General features: G+C 31.9%; 3 protein-coding genes across 3 annotated transcripts in view; 1 reads left to right on the top strand and 2 right to left on the bottom strand.

Annotated features, from left to right (window-relative positions):
* LOC129313155 (probable WRKY transcription factor 69) overlaps positions 1 to 20,305 on the top strand; it is a 74,358-nt gene that overhangs the window by 8,889 nt on the left and 45,164 nt on the right. The gene's annotated exons all lie outside the window — the stretch shown is intronic.
* On the bottom strand, positions 7,381 to 9,219 carry LOC129313152 (senescence-specific cysteine protease SAG39-like). The gene is made up of 2 exons (XM_054956098.1): positions 8,711 to 9,219; positions 7,381 to 8,116 (listed from the first exon to the last, which is right to left on the bottom strand). Exons 1-2 carry the CDS (start codon positions 9,171 to 9,173, stop codon positions 7,524 to 7,526), a joined length of 1,056 nt encoding a protein of 351 aa, XP_054812073.1. The 5' UTR covers positions 9,174 to 9,219; the 3' UTR covers positions 7,381 to 7,523.
* Positions 14,113 to 18,926, bottom strand: LOC129313154 (uncharacterized). The gene is made up of 4 exons (XM_054956100.1): positions 18,413 to 18,926; positions 15,101 to 15,272; positions 14,836 to 14,929; positions 14,113 to 14,755 (listed from the first exon to the last, which is right to left on the bottom strand). Exons 1-4 carry the CDS (start codon positions 18,760 to 18,762, stop codon positions 14,436 to 14,438), a joined length of 936 nt encoding a protein of 311 aa, XP_054812075.1. The 5' UTR covers positions 18,763 to 18,926; the 3' UTR covers positions 14,113 to 14,435.

The following is a 20,305-nucleotide window of genomic DNA, read 5'->3' as shown; positions in this document are numbered from 1 at the left end:
ACTGCAATAGTCAATTTATCTGTATGAAAACGCAGGATAAAACTTCGCACACGTGTTCTTCTACTTCAAATATAAGAATTTTCGACATGTACGCACCTCATACACTTCATTGATGAACATGCAAAAGTTTGGTGTCTCGGGAATCGCCACTTAGGTCTGGATGGCAAGCTTTCATGCAATTGTAGTAAGCTTTCTTGTCTGCTCCGGAGTGGCATCTGGAAGCTGGTAATTGCACCAGCCAAAAATGATAAATAGATTCCATTTTCGTCAATCAAATAGCATAATCTACCCAATTTAATACTTCATAATTTATTACCACTTTAGCGGCAAAGTATGCTAGGTTCAAAATGATCGGATACTATCATTTTAGCTCCTTAATTAGAACAAACAGGTAAAAAGTTGCCAAGAGAAACACAATAATTGATAATCGCATCTTGTAATTATTTGACACTAATTTTCTTGGGTAGGAGGAAGCAAACAGAGGGAAATCAGAGTTTGGAAGGGGATGAATTACCAGGCCAAGAACGGCGTAATAGTCATCGCAATAAAATCAGCGAGAGTGCTAGAAGCGGAGTCCTCGGCGGCAACCTTAACCCTGCCAAAACATCTTCGCTTGGCAGAATCATTCCCAAACTTGCAAGCACTAGAAGTCCGGCGAGAAGCCGCCATGAGGCAGGAGAACTCAGATTCAGCAGTGGATCGTGGATCTTGAGAGCCTCAGAGTAACGAGAGATAGTAAATGAGCCATTCAGATTCGAGATTCGCTGAAAGATTGAAGGACTGAAGCAGCACGGCACAGGGTGAGAGATATAAGTAAGAAAACAAGTGAAAAATTTAGTTAGCAAAAGAGTGTTGGGATTTTGTGAGGAGGGAGAATTTTTGGAGGGGAAAGAAAAATGGGAGCGAATTGCTGACATGGCAATTTTAGAGCCAGAATGTTTTGGAATCTGAACAGATATATTTGGAAACGAGGCAAAGTCCGTTTAACTTGAATCGGGCACGTGTCGTCAAGTGTAAGTTTGCCTCTTGGCGCCTCCGCCGGTTCACTTTGGATAATTGCTTCAAGGAAGAGGCAACCGCCGGAGCTTATCATCCTTGCAGCAACTAGTAAGGTTTAGAAATAAGATTTGATCAGTGAATGGTTTGAGTTAACTCATTTAATGAGCATAGCATGTTAACAATCATTAAACTTAAATTCTATCATATAATTTTCAAAAAATATTAAATTTTAATTTTTTTTAAGATGACAGCATTTGGAAAAGTGTTCCAATCTTAAGAATATTTTTAAAATTTTTTGAAAAAAAATATTTTAATAATTTTTTTAAATATTAATAAAATTAATGATTATAATTGAGATATACATTTGATGAGTGAATTGAGCTACTCACTGAATTCACGAATTCAAATATCTAAAAATAGGTCGAAGGAAAATTCAATGAACTTTTTGGGAGAAATTTATACAGGGAAATTAGTATAAGTTTTGCAATTTTAAGAATTCAAATTGAAGAGGTTAAAATTGATCAATAGTCTATGGATGAGAATCGTAAATTGAATTTTATCAAAAGAAAAAGAATAGTAAATTGAAGAATGAAGTTTATTAAATTAAAAGTTTTATATTTTTCCTTACTTTTATAATATCATCTAAATCTATCATTTTCAACCTCAGATAACTTTCATCAATGGAATGAGGGTACTATGATTTTGGCAGGATGTGACGAAGTTTTCAGGAATATTGAGAAACATGGTTCACACTTTATTTATTATTATTTTTTTTTTTGGGATATAGATGGTTAATGCGCATTACATCGTTGAAAATACAATCTTCTTTTTTATTTTTAATTGGTCAAGAAAATACATATTCCCTCATTACCTGAAGAAAAAGAATTTCCATACTCCTAGAATGCCCTTTTAATCAGTCTCTCTATAATTATTTTAGATGGTACCTTAATCTTTTTACCTCCTTTTCTTTTGTTTATTTTATTATTTGTTTTATTTTTAATATTTTTTAAAAACATTAGTGTACAGTGAAAGTAATTTTGATATAAATGAAAATGAATATGAGGTTTAAAACATACTCCTCCCCATTCAAAAATGTAATACACTTTTTGAAAAATTGAATGTTCAAAAATAAAAAATATTTTTAAATCTTTCGAAGTGTAATTAATGTCTTTTTTTTCAAAAGTATTACTATTGATGAATGACTTTGTATTTATTGTAAGGTTTAATATGATTAAATATGAAAAGATATAATATTTTAAAAGTAGGCAACTACTTTATTGAAAGTGAGTTTTGATTAAAAATGTCTTATATTTTTTAACGGATGAAGTATTTGATATGAATATGAAATCTAATATATTTTTTTAATTAATATATTCATTTAAAATGAGTAAAAGCAAAAATACCCTTCAAAATAATAAATTTTTTTTTTTTTAAAAAAAACTCCACCAGAATCAACAATGACATCGTCAGCTACAATTTGGCATAATCAACTAACCAAAACCATATACACAAAATCATAATATGCAATGAAGGTAGAGGATGATGAAGCAGAAGGTACAAGAAGTCATGAAGAGGGAGATGAAATATGCCATTGAGCTTCGGCCAGATGCTAGTAAAGACGAGAGGAAGAAATCATGAAGAAGACGAAGCAGAAGGCAGGAGAGATAGCGAAATCGCTAGAGGTCATAGGAATCATATTGGTTTCGTTTCTTCAAAGGCATTTGAGTTTTCACAGCATCAGTGGGTATGCGGCAGCATATGGATGCTTCCTCGTAGTTCGCATACCCTGGTTCGTCTCTCCATTCGCAGATTTGTGGAAGGTTGCGGCCATGGAGAAGAAATGAAATCACACCCAAGACCCAGATGCACCATGGAGAAGAAATGAACCAATACTCGTGCCTTCAAGGATTTGTCGATCTTTCCGTCGGTGATGATGATTGGGTGGGAGGTTGCATCAGAGATAAAGACATGTATTTGTAATCACTATTGTCAAAATTTGGAGAGATATTCCATTGATGAAAGCGAGAAAGCTTGAAATGAAGACCCATATTTCTGTCTCAAATGGCGTTCGTCTTTGCTCGTTGTCGGAAAAGAAAACCCAGGAGAAGGTCGAAGTGGGGGAGGCCATCGGGCGTAGGAAGAGAGAGGGGAATACAAGCGGTCAAGTGCTAGAGGGGGAAAATTGTCAATGCATAAGATAGATGAGGGTATAATTGTCCCAAAAGATAACAATTTCATGGAGCTTAAGCCATTTTCGTGGTCCCTCGCATGGAAGCGAGAGTGATTCATACCATAACAAACTAACCAGTTTTAAAATTCCATTTCCATTACCAATTTTAAGGATAGAATTTCAGCTTACCAAACGGGCCTATTGTTTCATTCCATAAAAAGTATAACGGTCAGGGACGGATCGATTTCATTGGTTGAGGGGCCAACGTGAAAGAAAATAAAGAGTGAGAGGCCAAAATCTATTTTAAATTATTTTATAAGCAAAAGTTATAAGTTTTACTAAGAGGTATATGATATGTGGGAGCAAGAACATCCATAACTGATAACGGTCAATTGGTTGTTTTTATCATTTAATCAATAGTTAATTGTTTGAGTAGTAGCACCACCTCTCACTTAAAAGATGTTCTATGTATAAATCCAATGTTGACATGTTCATGTGTATGCATGTGTGTCTCCTTTTTTTCAAAATGTGTTAAATTAGTGATCGCTGTTACTAGTGCACAAGATTAATATATTAATAAATTTTGGAGTATTTTAAAAGTGAGTCAAGCCTGAGGAAAAACAGGAGTCAAGCTTAAAAAAAAACAAGTAACTTTGTTATATTAAAAAAGCAAATAGTTGAAAAGGGGATTTAATAATTAATTAAAGAATAGATAAAAGCATCGATTAAAACTAATGAAACCAATCAATTAGGTGAGAGCTAGGGATTAAAATTCACCTATTATAATGACTTATTCTAATTTAATTATTTATTTATTTTCACTTATAATGACAACTGTTTATAAGATATCCTCATTACCTTTCAATAAATAAGTCATGTCTAATTAACATTGAATTGGCTTTCATTTAACTCAAAAGGTAGTAATTAAATCTTAAAGCTATGATTTAAATTATGATAAATTCTAAATTATTTTTAATTTAGTTATATGTGTATATTTCTTTAGGTTTAGGTTAGTTTTTCATCTTCAGTTTATCAAACAATCCATAAATATATCACATAACAACCGTCTATATAATAAGATAATTAACTCAAAAGAGATAAATATAAACATAAACATTAATTCTCAAAAAAAAGTTCATGTTCAACCGAAAAAAATAAATAAACTAAGTTTAAAGAGAAAATCTATCCGAAACAGGCTACTCTCTATCTTAATTGAGAGTTTAGAAATAACTTATAGAATTATAACAAAACATTCTAATAAAAGATGTAAACTAAACCAGAAAAGAGAAAAGAAGAAAACTCTCAACTCAAAAGAACTTTTCCAAATTCTGTGCTCAGCCTCCTAGCTCTCAAGGATCCAAAATTGGATCATCTACATGAGCCTCGTTAAGGTCCTAAAAGCCCATTAGCTCAAGTCTCTTTGGTCTTTTTATTTTAATTCATGATTAATTCTACAGCTAATGCGCATTTCTGATTTTTCATCAGCCTGTGGTCGTGACTTTTGTGTTTTTGTCCGCCCCCGGCCAAATCACATAACAGCCTCTTCATCCACCCGCGATCATCCCTTGTAATTTTGTTTGTCCACGGTCGAAGCATGAACTGTCTTTTTTAGCTCTTCCTCATTTACGACCAAATGTAACCAGAGGCGTGACGTTTTAGATCCTTTTTGACTCCTTTTCTCTACACAACACATAAAATACTCAATGAGACAAATATATTCTATTTTTTTAACTATTTTTATACCACAATTACTTCAAATTAGGAGCTAAATCATATCAGAAATAATGTATAAAATGGACCTATCAATTAGGGGTAAAAAAAAAGGCCACGTTATCATTTAATCCTTCAATTTAAGTATAATAATTTTATGATTCTTCTCAATAAATAATGGTTCCATAAGCGTTATGTTCCTTAAAGATCTCTTGTGAAAAATTGACATGTTTAAGATTTCACTGAGAAGGTGGGCTGAACTTTAATTAATTTAACTAATTCGGATAATTTGAAAGATTTTTCTGCAGCCAAAATTACGTTAACATTGTTTTGGCTGAAAGTGCAGGTTGAAAAGGAGAATATATCTTGTTAGCCTGTTCTGAATCGATGAATATGGCGTTTTGTAAATTGGGAAAGTGCATATAAGTATAACCACACATAAAATTATCTCCTTTCTTTTTTTCCCCGAGAAACCAAAATTATCTCTTTCCCTACAAGGCCAATTTTAGACTCTACAAATTGCCATTATTTTATGAATTGGATCTCTTCTGTACGGGTGGAAATAAATCACAACCCTCTAACTTTTTAATTTTTTTTAGTAAAATATAGGTTATACATTTTTATCTCTTAAATTAGTATATTATAAAAAAGCTTAAAATACTATATGAAATTCTTATTTTAATTTTATAATAGTCTTTTATATATGTATAATACAATTGTTTAGTAGTTTAAAGATATAGTTGTCAATTATATAATCTATTTATTTTTAAAAAGATAATGTTACAGTTGCTTTTAAAGCATTTATATCATTTGATTTTGCTTTCATTTTATATTTGATAAATAAATTATGAAATTATTATTAATAAATTTTGTCAAGTATTGCAACAAAAATTTCAATATATATTAAATGTTACGTGTTTGATGTTTATCATAAAATTACTTATTCAAAAGTTAAGAGACTATAATTAATATTTGTTCTTCTTCAAAAAACTACTTCTTTTTTTATAATATAAAACCAAGCTACTAAAATTTATTATATGAATAGTTTTTTATTATGATATACTTAGATCTCATTGACCTAAGGAATTTATAAAAATTGAACATTGTTATCAGGTTGATATATTTATAGGTTAATGAGCATCCTGAACCCTAAACTATTACTCAAATAGCATTCTAAACCTTAAACTCTTAAAATGAGCATCTTAAACTTTAAATTATTGCTTGAATAATATCTTAAACCTTAAATTCTTAAAATGAGCATTCTAAACTCTAAAATATTATTTGAATAGAAAATTATCCTATAGTTAATTTATATATAACTGTCATTACTTTTGACTTTGTGAAGCCCAATTAAAGCTGATGTGACACCAATTCCTTCTTAACACGTGACATGCTAACTAGACTACACATGGGTCAACGCTGTATGGATAAACGATAAGGATAATTTGCTCGAAATTTATAAATTGATGAGAGTTTTTACTTATTTTAAAAGTTTAGAATTTAGATGCTATTTGAGTAATAATTAAGGTCAAGATGCTCATTAAAAAATTAAATTATTTAATGCTCATGAGAAAGATAAAATATTTTCTGATTTAATGATATTTTATATTGAGAAGAAAATTGTTAAAATTTTATCATAAACATGATAATTAATTATTTTATGTCATGAAAAATTAATAAACAAAACTTAAAATGTGAATATTATATATATATATATGTGTAAAATTGAACATAAACATGTACGTTAAAATATGTATATTATGTTAATAATATATATAAATTAAATTTTTTTAATCATCACAATGTTTGTCATCTCGATCCTCAATAAAATTTTCTCACTCCAGCTCTGCTCTTTCTGTTATTTGCGCGTAGATGAACTTTGTTTCTTCGAAGAAAAAAATAATGGGTCCTGAAAGATGGTGACATTTGAGGACTGATCATAAAATATCTGTGCCACGTATATGAAAAAGACGACGTAGAGGCCGGTGCCAATGACAGCAACAATTTTTTATTTTTTTTTATTTTTATCGTTATTTTATTTTTGTTTGCCAACGATGACAGCAACATTGCAAACAGTAGAAACCAATTATGAGAATTTGTTTCATATAAACGTAACTTTGTTCTAGATGTAACCCCTACCATCACGATGTCAAGAATACATGAATTTATGGGTAAATTTATTCATATTTCCTGATTTTTGAGTTACGTGTATATATTTAACCACAATAAGCTTCAATAGTTTATAATGGACCCATATAAACTTTTATATTTATTTATGCAAATAAATTTCTTTGCCGTTCATTTATCCAATATTTTGTTAAAATGGTATAATATAAGATGATTTTGTATGCACGGTCAGTTACACAACACAAGCATGGGAAAGTAGGCCGATCGACCAAAACCCTAAATAATATTTCTAAAATTTTATAAAACTATCAATTCTTAGAAATAAAATCCATATTTTCCAATTTGAATTGGAGCGATTTAAATTAAACAGCATAAAATGAGAAGGGGGGGTATATATATCCAGTAGTGGTTGGGTACAAGGAAATCATAATATTTGCATTAATAATTGTTGAAAATAGAAACAGATTAAATTCATGACATGATGATACATACATTAATAATTAATATAGTGAAGGTTTTAAGCAGTTGGATAAGAGGCATCCATGGCAATTCCACATAAACCCTCCTTGGCATCTATGTTCCTCTTCATCCTCACATACCCTTCCTCGCCCCATTCAGTCCCCCATGAATTCTTCACAAGCCAATAATCAATACCATCATCAGTCACACCATAACCAATCGCAGTCACGCCGTGATCAAGCTGAGTACCACATTCTCCGGTGAAAACCCCGCTCGAATAAAACTGGAAAGAACCATCTCCGGCATCGATGGAGACTGACACGGGCTGGTTGGCCACAGCTTTTTGCAGTGCTTGCTCACTGTTGACAGGAACTTTCTCATAACCCTTAATCTGAGCAACATGGGATGCTTCCTTGTTGGTGTTACATTTGTCATCAGTTGCTGTGTAGGGATAGTTTTGTTCGCAGGTAATTCCTCCATTTTTAATGATGAATTCAAACCCATCTTCCATGTAACCACCCTCACAACCTTGGTCCACACCTTTAGTATCACAATCAACAAGCTCTTGCTCTGAGAGGGACACTAGTTGCCCTGTGGTTAATTGGTGAATCCCTTCTGTTGCTGCAATAGTTGAAAATGCCCAACAACTTCCTGGTTTTATGTAAACAAAAGTTGACATAATTAAGCATTAATTTACTCAATATTCTCCCCATATCTCAATAAAACGAGCAGGTGCCTCTAATACAATCCCTCAACCATCCAATAGCTTTTCTTTTGTTTCTTGTGATCATTTAGATTCTATATAAGATGGGAAACATTTTGATATCTTACAGCGACAAAATGGTGTAATTTTGCCTTTTAATTTTCACCACTTTCAAAGAAAATAAACAAAATTATGCAATTTTAAGGCATTTTTCTTAAAAAAAAAACTATAAAAAACACTGTTTTATCACCATAAAATATCAAAATATTTTTTATTTTATGTAGAATATAATAATCAAAAGAAACAAGAAAAAAAAAAATTTGAGACATTACATTAAGCGTTACAAAAAAGATCATTAAAAGTCTCAAGCTCGAATGATCAAAATTGAAGTAGTAAAACAACAAAAGTAACACTAGCTGACACCATTATATGCTTAGACATTCAAGCTTAGGTTTATTTGGTAGTATAAAAGAGAATATAAAAGATGAGAATGAATGATTATGATTATGATTATATGCAGTGTGATCAATAATAAGCTTTACCACATTGGCCTTGGTCCTTGACGGGAGTGACAGCTCCTTTCTTCCTCCAATCCATAGAAGCAGGAAGAGCAGTGACATTCTCGTACTTAAACGACGTCGTCTCTGTCTTAGACATGGTCCTAAGTGATGATCCATGGGACGACCTCTTCAAGCCATTGCGAATGGCCCTGAATTCTTCACTGGTTTGATCTGCAAACTGATTGACGCCGAGCTTGTAGGGTTTGGTGGCAGCAGAGTTGAAGGATTCAATGAACTCAACATTGTTCTTGAATATCTCAAAGCGTTTTGCCTTCTCTGCAGCATCCTTGTACACCTTACCATACTTGGCCATCCATTGCTCATGTCTTTCTGATAACGATGTTGATGTTTCTTGAAGCTTCCGAGACGACATAGTCCCAGAAGTCCAGATTGTGAGAATGAGCAGCAGAATTAGAACACAGTGGCTTTGGGATTTGGAAGCCATACGTGAATGTATGTGTTTTCTATGAAGAATAGATATAGATTGTGAGAGAAGCTCTTGGGTTGGTATGCCAAAGGGCTGCCAGTGAATGCTTTATATAGAGATGGAATGCTCTTCATAACAAATATTTTATTGGCAACTTGCAAACTATTTAAAAACAAAATACAAATAAAAAATAAATTTTAATCTAACTAGTAAGGATTTAACTCATAACTTATAACATCATGAGATTAAATCTTGTTATTGATGTAAAAATCTTGTTGACAAGCGATTTCTATAAATACTTTTATAGATATTTTTTGAGTTTAAAAGTATACATTGATCATGCCACCATCTAAATTTTAGTTAAATAAAATGCAAATAAGTTCACTGTTCTGGTTTTTGAAGTATGCAGTATTATTTTACGTTTAATATTGTGGATCTCGTTTTAATTAAGATGCGCTGTTCTATTGTAGAACTTTAATTTGGCAAGTTTCTTATCATCACCTCCAATTGCGTACAACTTTCAATTTTAGTACACGTTCTTTTTCATTTTAAAACGCTAAACCCTCTTGGCCGGTTCTTTCTCCTGCTTCTTTTATTTTTAGCACCGAAATTGGTTTTCTCAAAAAATACATAAAATTAAATCCCACCCATTTCTTTTAAAGAATAAGAGCTTATATTACTGACCTCAATCTTTTCAAAATTATAATGTTTATAAGTTATGAGCAACATGACAACATATTTTTTCTTTGGCTAAAGTATACTTTTAATCTTTTAATTTTATTTAAAATTTTATTTTAGTCCCGTAATTTTATAAAGTGTGTTTTTAATTCTTTAACTTTAACATCGTTAGTTTTAAATGATTATTTTTTAAACTAATCATTATTATTTTTAAAAAATAAACTTAATAAGTCAACATTTAAAACTATTTAGTTAATATTTAAAAGTTTAATGTCAAATTTTTTTTATAATAAAACTAATGGTGTTAGGATTAAAACATTAAAAATATACTTCTTAAAATTAAAAAATAAAAATAAAACCTTACATAAAGTTAAAGTTAAAGTATTAAAATTATACTTTAGCCTTTATATTTTATGTAAAGTGTGTGTTTTCAATCTAATTGCAACAAAATTTACAAAGTTATATCTTATTCATTTAAATTATCTTAATAGGAAAGTACTTTATTCTTCGGTTAACAAATTGTTTTGTCGTGTTTTAAACTGATATATGTAGACATGTAGTTAAACCTTAACCGATATGCGTACATATATTATATAGAAAAAAAAATACTATTTATAAATGGTAATAATACGTCTCACTTCAAAATATGTGTAATATAATAATGCATGAATTGGCATAGTAGCGCATGGGGAGATTAAATTAAGGGGAATGAAGTATTTTTTCCCCCTATTATTTTAGCATTTGATAAACTAAAATGAATAAAAATTTATAAATTATGAATAAAACACAAAAACTTGCTAGATTTTTGTTGTGTACTATAACATAGAACATTTTTTTCTGACACGGCAAATGATTATCAGTTTTGATGTAGAATATGCATAAATTGATGTTCCGTGTAAGATTCTCTGATAGTTTTGTGTGGTCATTAAGTAACCATTGACTGTATATTTGTTGTATTTGGGCATCATGATTCTATTACAAAACAAAGCAGAGGCTGATTATCTAGCAATTTAGGGTTCTCCAAATTATCATATGACACAGGATTCTATATTTTTTTTTTATTTCCTTACTTGGTATCTTGAAAAATCTAGGAGTATTATCACCACTTGTCCCAACAAATACGAGCCTTTACTGTTTAGGACGAGATCCTATAATTTGAATCTGCTTATTTATGCATATTCCATTTCCAACCCATCATCGATCTCCTTCTTTATTGGTCTATGTCAACCATCTTATAATTAAAAAAAAATCAAAATATATCAGAAAATTTTAATTTCACTGTCAGGTCTGATAATTAATTATGCTGTAAAGCTTATGTGGCTTGTAGCATGTAGGTTTCTTGACATTTCAATGTTCATTTTCGTTGAATATGTATTGTTATTGGTTTAGCTACTGTTTGAGGTGCCACTTCTTTTATTTTTTTATTTTTTATTTTTTTTAATATCGAAGAGGCATTCTGTTACAGAAAAATATATATACATACATACATATGTATTCTATAGATACCTTGTTTTATACTTTTAAGCAATTGGACTAGATGTGATGTGAGCGGTGAGACAAACAAGTATAGGTAGTTTTGCAAGCATTGTGATTTTGTTTGAACTGTGAGATAAACACGAATTTGAATTCTATAAGTGCCCAAATTCTCCCACTCAGAGAATGGCTGTGCCGTAGTTGTAAGATTTTACCAACGCATGAAAATTCATGCTTTACCAGAGATAAATTAATTGGTGTAGTGAGTTAAGGGACAGTTTTATGACTGTCTTTAAATCTTTTTTTTTTTTTTTTTGCAGCCATATGAATTGTTGGATTAAACTATATGGCATATAGTAAAAGCTAGAGTTATGATTTAGAGTTTAATTTCCTGTATTTTGTACCAACTTCTCCAAACTCCAGCAATCATACAATAATTTAACCAACATGACATTATAGAGATTGTTATTGTCATGTAGGAGTTGGGACACCATTGAGTAAGAAGATTTGGGACAGTCACTGAATCCAGATCCAGATAAATACAACAAGTTTGGCTTCTTGCAACTAGATTATAGTCATAGAACATAGTTTTGACCCGGCAAATATATTTTGATGTAGATTAAGACATCAAATTATTGTTCCGTCTAAGATGCTTTGATCAGATGAACAATCAACATTAAAGTTTCTATAAACCATTAATTTGATGTTATGTCCTGTTTTTGGATGCTTCTGTTACAAAACAGAGGAGAGGCTGATCCACAAATAAAGCAAAACGGTTCTCCAAATTACGTAGGTACAGGGGATCCTATAGCTTGGATTTCTTTTACTTTATGCAAATTCCATCCAATTTTTTTTTTTTAATGATTCTAACAAGAAACAACCATCTTCATAAACCAAAAAAAAAAAAGGAAAATATGTCAGAAAATTTTAATTTCATCTCGTCTGATCAGATAATGGCGTCGAGCAATAGCATTGTTTATACTTCACATAACATAGAGACGAACAACAATCATGGAGTTTTGCAAGCATTACATGTGATTTTGTTTGAACCGTAAGATAAACATCGCAATGTCGGCTTCTTGCAACTTGATACACAGACCCAAGTCTTGAACTGTTCCTTTAATTGTTGTATAACTGATTATGGAGGTAACGTGCTCGTATGAATCATATGAGTTCCTTGCTCATTTGAATAAAAGCATATTATTAATGTCTATCCAACCAGTTGAACTAGTGTTTTAATCGATTCAATAACAAGCTTTGTTTATAATCAATCTAACTATGATTTAATTATAATTTTAATCATTAATCCTTCAATCAATTTCGTTGATCAGTTGTAATTTAAATTAATTGAACTGATTTTTTTGTGGGAATAAATTTTATTCGTGTTTTATTTTAATATTTTTTATGTTTTGAAAGATAAACTATTCATAATAACTTTGAGGCTTTGGAAATTATGTATAGGCTCTACAAATCTTTTAGATCTTGCAACGCGAAATAAATAAGAATGATTGATCGTACATAAAGATACTGGAATCTTTTATTTGAATTTCTTTGATTTTATAGTATCCTGTTTTCATTTTGAATTTCATTGAAAATGCTCCTTCTCATGGTCATATATGCTGAGGAGACTTGAATCTCCTGCATTATCTCCCCCATGCACTGCCCTGAGCCTCTGAGGGCGTGGTTCCAAAGTTAACATATTTGTATTGTTTCCGCGTCGTAAACCTTTTTTTTTTTTTAAACAATAAGACAAATTATATTAATCAAGTATAGAGATTACAAGGAAATGGGAAAGCAAGGAAGTTTTCATAAGGAAATTGAGCAGAAGATAAAATGATTAAAAAGAAAATTTTAGAGAAATGACGGCCACAATAATACATGTCCCAATCAATTGACAATTGATCTACATTGTTAACCAGATGTACAGCAAAGAGATTCTATAATTTGGGTTTTATTGACGAACTAAAATTCACCCCATTTAGATGTACGAGATATTAAAATTTAAAAGAATATTGATTGAAATTTAAGTTTGGTCAAAAATATCATATATCATGTTAAATGGATTTAAATTAAAATACATTTTTGCTCCTAAATTATCATTCAAGAAACAACTAGTGCCATTAACTATTTGCGTTGTAATAATTTCACCCCTAAAATAATTAAAAAAGAACAAAATACACCTTAACTTAAATACAATTAGCATGTCAGGTGACATTTTTTTATTAAATTTAAATTCCAATCAACATTTTTAATAATTAATGTTGGAATATTTAACATCATGAACAAACATGCTATGTTTTTCATGATAAAATTACTATGACAAATAATTTAAAACATTAAGTACCTTGAAAATAGTTGAGAAGCAACAATACATCTTAATCATTAACCTTTTAAAAACATCAAATATCACCTCCCACATTATATCACAAATCAAATCAATGGTGGTTTTGAATTTTTTTAAAAATGGTGATAGGTGCCCGATTCATGAGAGTTGTTTGAATTTGTAAAGAAAAAAAAAATATAATATATATATATATATATATATATCTTTGCATCATTTTCAAGTGCTAATAAAATCTAATAATTATAACTAAGACAGCCCTTGTTTTGAGTGAAAAGATGAGCTATTATATAACTTCAAAAAAGGTAACAAACAAAAAAATTACAACAAAATACAAATAAAACCGGTAAAAACCTTTCAAAACCCACTAATTAGGACATTCATTTAATGAGTAAATTTAGACCAATCACACAATCTAAATCAACAAATTTAATATATCAGAAAATTTCCACCGGGTGACACATATATAATAACATCACTCTAGAGGGTTGGTTTTGTCATTTAACTTTGGGGAACAAAAGAATCCTCACAGAATATTTAGAGAAGTCAACGTTCAACAAATATCTCACTCCTAGACCCCAATAATACCACAATATTGGGAAATTTCGCATAGCAAATACCTTCTTGGACAAGTAATATCCACTTCACATGCTGTAAACCCACGTGCATCTTATATACAAAACTAAATGCTAAGACAGACATTTGGGCCAAAAGTTAAACTAAACCTGATCAAGCACATCTCTAGATACGAAAGCTCGGCGAATTCACAATGCTGCATGAAAAGGGCTTCAAGCTCGCTTGAACAGAACCACCAAAGCAACCAGCACAGCCAATCCCATGAAAGTTCCTTTCATAGTACTGTGATCTGTAAAGAATGTGTTTGCCTTTTCAGCACTATCAGGACCTGTCTTCTCAGGGGATGAGAATCCAAACAAGTTGTGAAAGTAACTCGAGACACTGCTTATCAGTTCAGCTACCGTATGCTTAAAGTTCTGCATTAAACCATTGAAACCATGAAGGAAACCATTTCTTGGGCTTCTAGTTTCATCATCGGAATCAGGCAACTCTTCCAGCTTTATGTAAGACTTCTTTGGTTCAGAGCCAGCAACTGCAGCAGAATTTGGTGTTAGAATTAATTATTAGAGTAATGGAAATTGTGAGAGAGCAGACCCGATTAATGATAGCTACCTTTCTCCTGTGATTGAATGAAATCATTCAGCATAGAGTTTTGCATTATCGCAGTCCATACATTGGGGTCCGAAACGATAGAAGCCACAACGGTCTGGATACAGCCAAAGATGGTGAAATTGATTTGAGTCAATCACAGGATCCAAGCATGAAATTAGTAACCTCTTTTAGATCTTCCATGGAATTGGATTGCTGAATGCTGATAAGTTCAAGTTATGCTTCGATTCTCAAGTTGAGACGAAGCAATCACCATGTTATTACTCACCTGGGCCTCAGAACTTGCACTCAGAAATTGAAAAGCTTGAAGGGCATGCTTTGGCACCAGCTCAGGTTCACAAGATTTAATCTCCAGCTCTGAATGAGGAGACTGAACAGAGACTCGGCTACCGTCAGAAGAAACATCATGGTTGTCGGCAGGACTAGAAGACAAGTATATCCTAAAACATCAAGAAAGAGAGATCTTAGAATTGAGAGAATTGACACAACACTAAATATAATGAAAGCCCTGCCTATAAAGTGCGACCAACAATACAAATCCAAGGGGGGGTACACAAAAGAAAAGGAAATAACCACTGGTGACAGGACCACGTGGATCTCTTTTTCTTTTTTTTTTTTTTGAAAAAAAAAGGAGGGGAAGTAAACTTAAATTACAAAATTACATAAGATTTCCTCACACGTTACGGGGACAACATGAAGAGACAATTAGTAAACAATGACTGTGGAATATGCAATAAGATGATCATAAATTTGAAGAATCTATTCCCAGCTTAACTTTTGAACCACTCCACTTCACAATCTGCTTGGATAGGCTCAGATCAACTGTCATAAGCATGTGAATAAAATTTCATATAATTTTATGAGTCATACAATGAAATTGGGGAAAAGAGTGATTGACGATGGGTTAAGATTGGAGATTGCTATTTTTAATAATCAATTTGGTTTCATGCCAGGTAGGACGACTTCAAAGGCAATTTATCTACTAAGGAAATAATAGAAAAGTATCGATATAAAAGTAAAGATTCACACATAGTTTTCATTGATTTGGAAAAAACTCATGACCACATACTAATAGTATTTTGAAATGCCTTGAAAAAGAAAGGAGTACACATTGCCTATATTAGCGCTATGCAAGATATGTATGAGGAAGCAATAACTAGTATAAAAATATTTGGCGATGAAGCAAAAGACTTCCATATAAAAATTAAACTGCATCAAGGATCATTTTTGAGTCCTTATTTGTTTGACTTAGTTCTAGATGTTTTGACCGAACATATTCAAGAGAAAATCCCTAAATGCATGTTTTTTTGCAAATGATATAGTCCTTATTGCAGAAACAAAAGTAGAGATTAACTATAAATTTGAGATATAGAGAAGGACATTGGAGTTAAAACATTTTCGCCTCAATAGAGGTAAGACAAAATATTATATTGCAATTTTAATAAGAGATTAGTCAAAAGTGATTTGGCAGTAAAATTAGGAGATTAGATTATATTTCAAGTAGAAAAATTTAGATATTCGGAGTTATTATTCAGCATGATGGGAATGTTGCATAAAAGATACAAGTTAGGTGATTTAATTAGAGAAAGGCTAAATGAGTTATTTGTAATCAAAAAATATCAATAAATGTAAAGATAAGTTTTATCAAACTGCTATAAAACCAGCAATGTTACAGGATAGTGAATATTGGGCTTTAAAAGGACAGTAAGAGCATAAAGTTAAAGTAGCAAAAATGAGAATGTTAAGATAGATGTGCGAACGTACATATAAAGAAGAAATCTAAAATGAGCATATATGAGAAAAAGTGTGCATAATATCTATTGAGAGGAAAATGACAGAAAACCATTTGAAATGGTTTGAATATATACAAAGAAAACCACAGGAGACACCAATAAGGAGAGTAAAATGAATAATTTTGAGCATTGTAAAGAGGGGCAAGGAAAGGCCAAAGCAAACACCTATAAAAGTTGTTGATAGAGACCTCTTAATTAACAACATTCATAAAAGCTTGGTAAATAATAGAACACAATGATGTCGTATAATTCATGCAACCAAACCCACCTAGTGGGATAAAACTTGTTGTTATATAAAATTTCATATACTTTATCATAACATTGTCAAAGGAAGAGTGTTTAAAGAGAAGGCAGCTATAATTAATTATTTATTACCAAAACATACCTCTCGGACTTCATTGACTTTTCTTAACAGAAAAATCAATTCCAATCGAAAGCAGCCATTTGGTTGGTTACCAAACTAAACTTAAAATAGAATGAATTTTCTCTAGATACAAGAATAAAATAAAGGAGAAAGATTTAATGTGGGGAACTAAGAGGGAAATCACGCTTCCCATTGAGCATTCTTCACATTTGGATAAACTTTGAAGCATCCTGCACAAAGCCATTGATATGTCCAACTTCAAAACAAAGTTTACTTTAAAAACTACAGAGAGAAGATGACTTTATGTTCCTATAACTCCAAGCGCTCCTACAAAACTATGCTAAAATTTCCTTTTAAGAAAAAGGAAGGAAATAAAAGAATTATAATTAATATCCCTTTCCATAGGTCAAGAAGAAGTACAGCTACATCTCTAGTCTCAACATAAGCAATCCGGTCCTTGCCCCTTGGTAATCTAGTAGATAGAATGCTTAAAGAATAATAAAATTGTTACAAACGTAATTGACTCTTTATGTTACATCAAACTACGAGATAAATGATTACAATGCTCCCTATTTCTCACAATGCCTTAACTAGAAACATTAAGGCTAAAGCTTGTCGTTTCAAACTAGAATGAGATGATGGCAAACGCAAATGCAAATAAACTCATCCCCTTCATAACAAACATATAAATTTTAGAGGCACTAGAGGATTTGATCTTTATTAAACATCTCAACTAACGAATTTGATGATAACAAGACACATACGCTGGAAGCTTCTGCAAAATATTGAGTTATGAATTCAGTATGTTAAAAAAAGCTATACTAGCATTGGTATGTATAATAATGGATTGATGACTCATTCGTCTAGGTTCCAGTTCCAAGAAGCATCAATGCACCATTTCTTCTGAGGCCAGCTCCACAGGGTTCATGGAGGGAAAATTGCCCATGTATCCATATGATCAGTATAAGCTGATGAAGTCACACAAAGACTTTCAGACCACGCGTAATGTAACTCTCCATAATCATAATGGATATTGAAAGAGATCAAAAGTCCAAACATGGCAGAGAAGGCAAGAGGAATCAGATTTAACATTTTACCCAACACTATTAGACAGTATATGGAACCTCCCCGTGATTTCAATTGTTGTTGTGAGTATGACAGATAACTTAAACCTTACCAAACATCATGCATGCAATAATCAGGGAAAAAAAAAAAATCGTTCCTCGTGGAAGTTAACAATAATTAATAAGAACAGGCAACTCGACGAGTCAGAATAAGCAACTCTAACTAGCATGTCATGGTTTTGACTGATAAATAGTTAAACTAGTCAAATTTATGATTATTTTTAAATTAAATTCTAGTCTCCGAACCAAGGGGAATAAAACCCAAAATCGCAACGATAGCTACAGGGAAGTTTAATTACTGATCAATAGCTTCTTTCAATTCCGTGGTGGCAACCTTGGCCTCCTGAAAGCTGGGCACAGCGTTGAACACAACCCTAGGCATCGGCTCTCCGGCCTCCATAACCAGGTCACCAGTGTCGGCGAATTCCCAATCATCCGTGTCCCATAATGCGGCCGTGTTTACCGGCGCCGCCATTTCAGCTGCGGAAGCCTTCACTCCCTGCGATGACATAGCAGCGGAAGCAGGAACCGATGCCTTCATCACCGATTGTCCGGCAACGGGCGACAACGGCACGCCCCGGAGACTGGCGTTGGCGACGCCGAGGCCGGCGACCTTCATGGCAGTCCTCATAGCTCCTCCTCCTCCCATGGTTTTCTCCGATCAATAGTGAAAAACAGTCACGGCAAAAGTGGGAATGGAAGGTAACTGAAGAAAGAGAGTAATGGTTTCGGGTGCTTACTTGCGTTACCGGGAAAGAAAGAAGGCCCACAAGATAAGATCGGATCTTTAAAAGATTGATGCTGCGCGGATCAGGGTCTCTCCTATTGCGTTGTTCTTTTTAGCCCCCACAAAACTTCTCAGCCAGATTTAATTTTGATAAAACTATTATCATAATATTATATAAAAATATATAAATAGATTTAATATATTTAAATTTAATCTAAACAATTTAAAATTATAACTTTTTTAAAAAAACTTACCCCTAACCTAACCCTTTTCCAAAATATGCACACCCACACACACACAAATAGGTTAATGTTGGGTCGAGAGAACCTCTTTATATAATATTTTATTTATACTTTTACATATAACAATAATAATAATTTTATAAAATATAAATATGTTGAATTTTTTTTTATTTGAATTGAAGGCTGTGGATAAACCATGTTAATTGACAAGATAAGTCATTTTAACATACAAAATATTACAACAATCAAGTGATGGGTATTGAAAATTTGAACACATAAATTGTTAGTGTAGACTTGATGAGATAACCAATCGGCACATTTGTGTTGTCTCTCTAAAAGTGTGGTCGAACGTGATTATCCAATCTCGCATAGTGAAATCTTTAATTTTATTGATAGTAGCAGAGAGTGGGTGGTTAATAAAGAACTTATTGTGGTCGCATAGTGAAATCTTTAATTTTATTGATAGTAGCAGAGAGTGGGTGGTTAATAAAGAACTTATTGTGGATTAGCAAGAGAGCTTCTATAGAATCAAATAGACATTAACTTTATCGAACTTTTTAACCCAACAAATGTTTAAACCTTTCAAGATGCACATAAACTCGATTGCTGTACTTAGATAATAACCAATGTATTTGGAGTATTCATTTAATCTAGTTACTTTGATTGTTCTAAATAAGACATCCGAGTCTAGCTACACCATAAATGTTGACGAAACCATCAGTATCCAATCTAACTCATCCTTCTTCAGGGGTAGACCATCTAACCATTGCTTCATCGCCCTTCTAAGATAGGAAGTTAATTTTAATTTGAAAGTATTGATATATAAGAGTATCTTAAATGCTGATAAAAGCAATATCTCTGTCTTCAATGTCTTCTTCAAAATATATATTTTTGCACATTTCTTTTCATATGTTCCAAGACATGTGGGCGTAGAATCTTTGTCAAAAGATTTTCCTTGCACATGCATTGCCTGCATCATTTCTTGCTTTCCAAATTATCCAATCATATAAAGAAAAAAAAAAGAAAGTGTTAAGTTTAGGTTATTTAATTATTTTTGTCCAAACCTTTTTAGATTTTTTACAATCTCTTAAAATATAAATAATAGAATCTAAAGAGTTACACCCAAAGGAGCATGTCTTGATATAAGAATTGCCTCCATTAAAAGACGTGAATTTAGATTCAAGTCGATCCCAAACCACAATCTATTAAAATCTTTAATTTAC

This window comes from Prosopis cineraria, unplaced genomic scaffold (genome assembly GCF_029017545.1).
Source record: "Prosopis cineraria cultivar Desert tree isolate PC_DT_omini unplaced genomic scaffold, ASM2901754v1 PC6, whole genome shotgun sequence".
Classification (NCBI taxonomy): domain Eukaryota; kingdom Viridiplantae; phylum Streptophyta; class Magnoliopsida; order Fabales; family Fabaceae; genus Prosopis; species Prosopis cineraria.
Note: the sequence above shows the minus strand (reverse complement) of the source record. Positions and strands in the feature narration are given on the sequence as shown.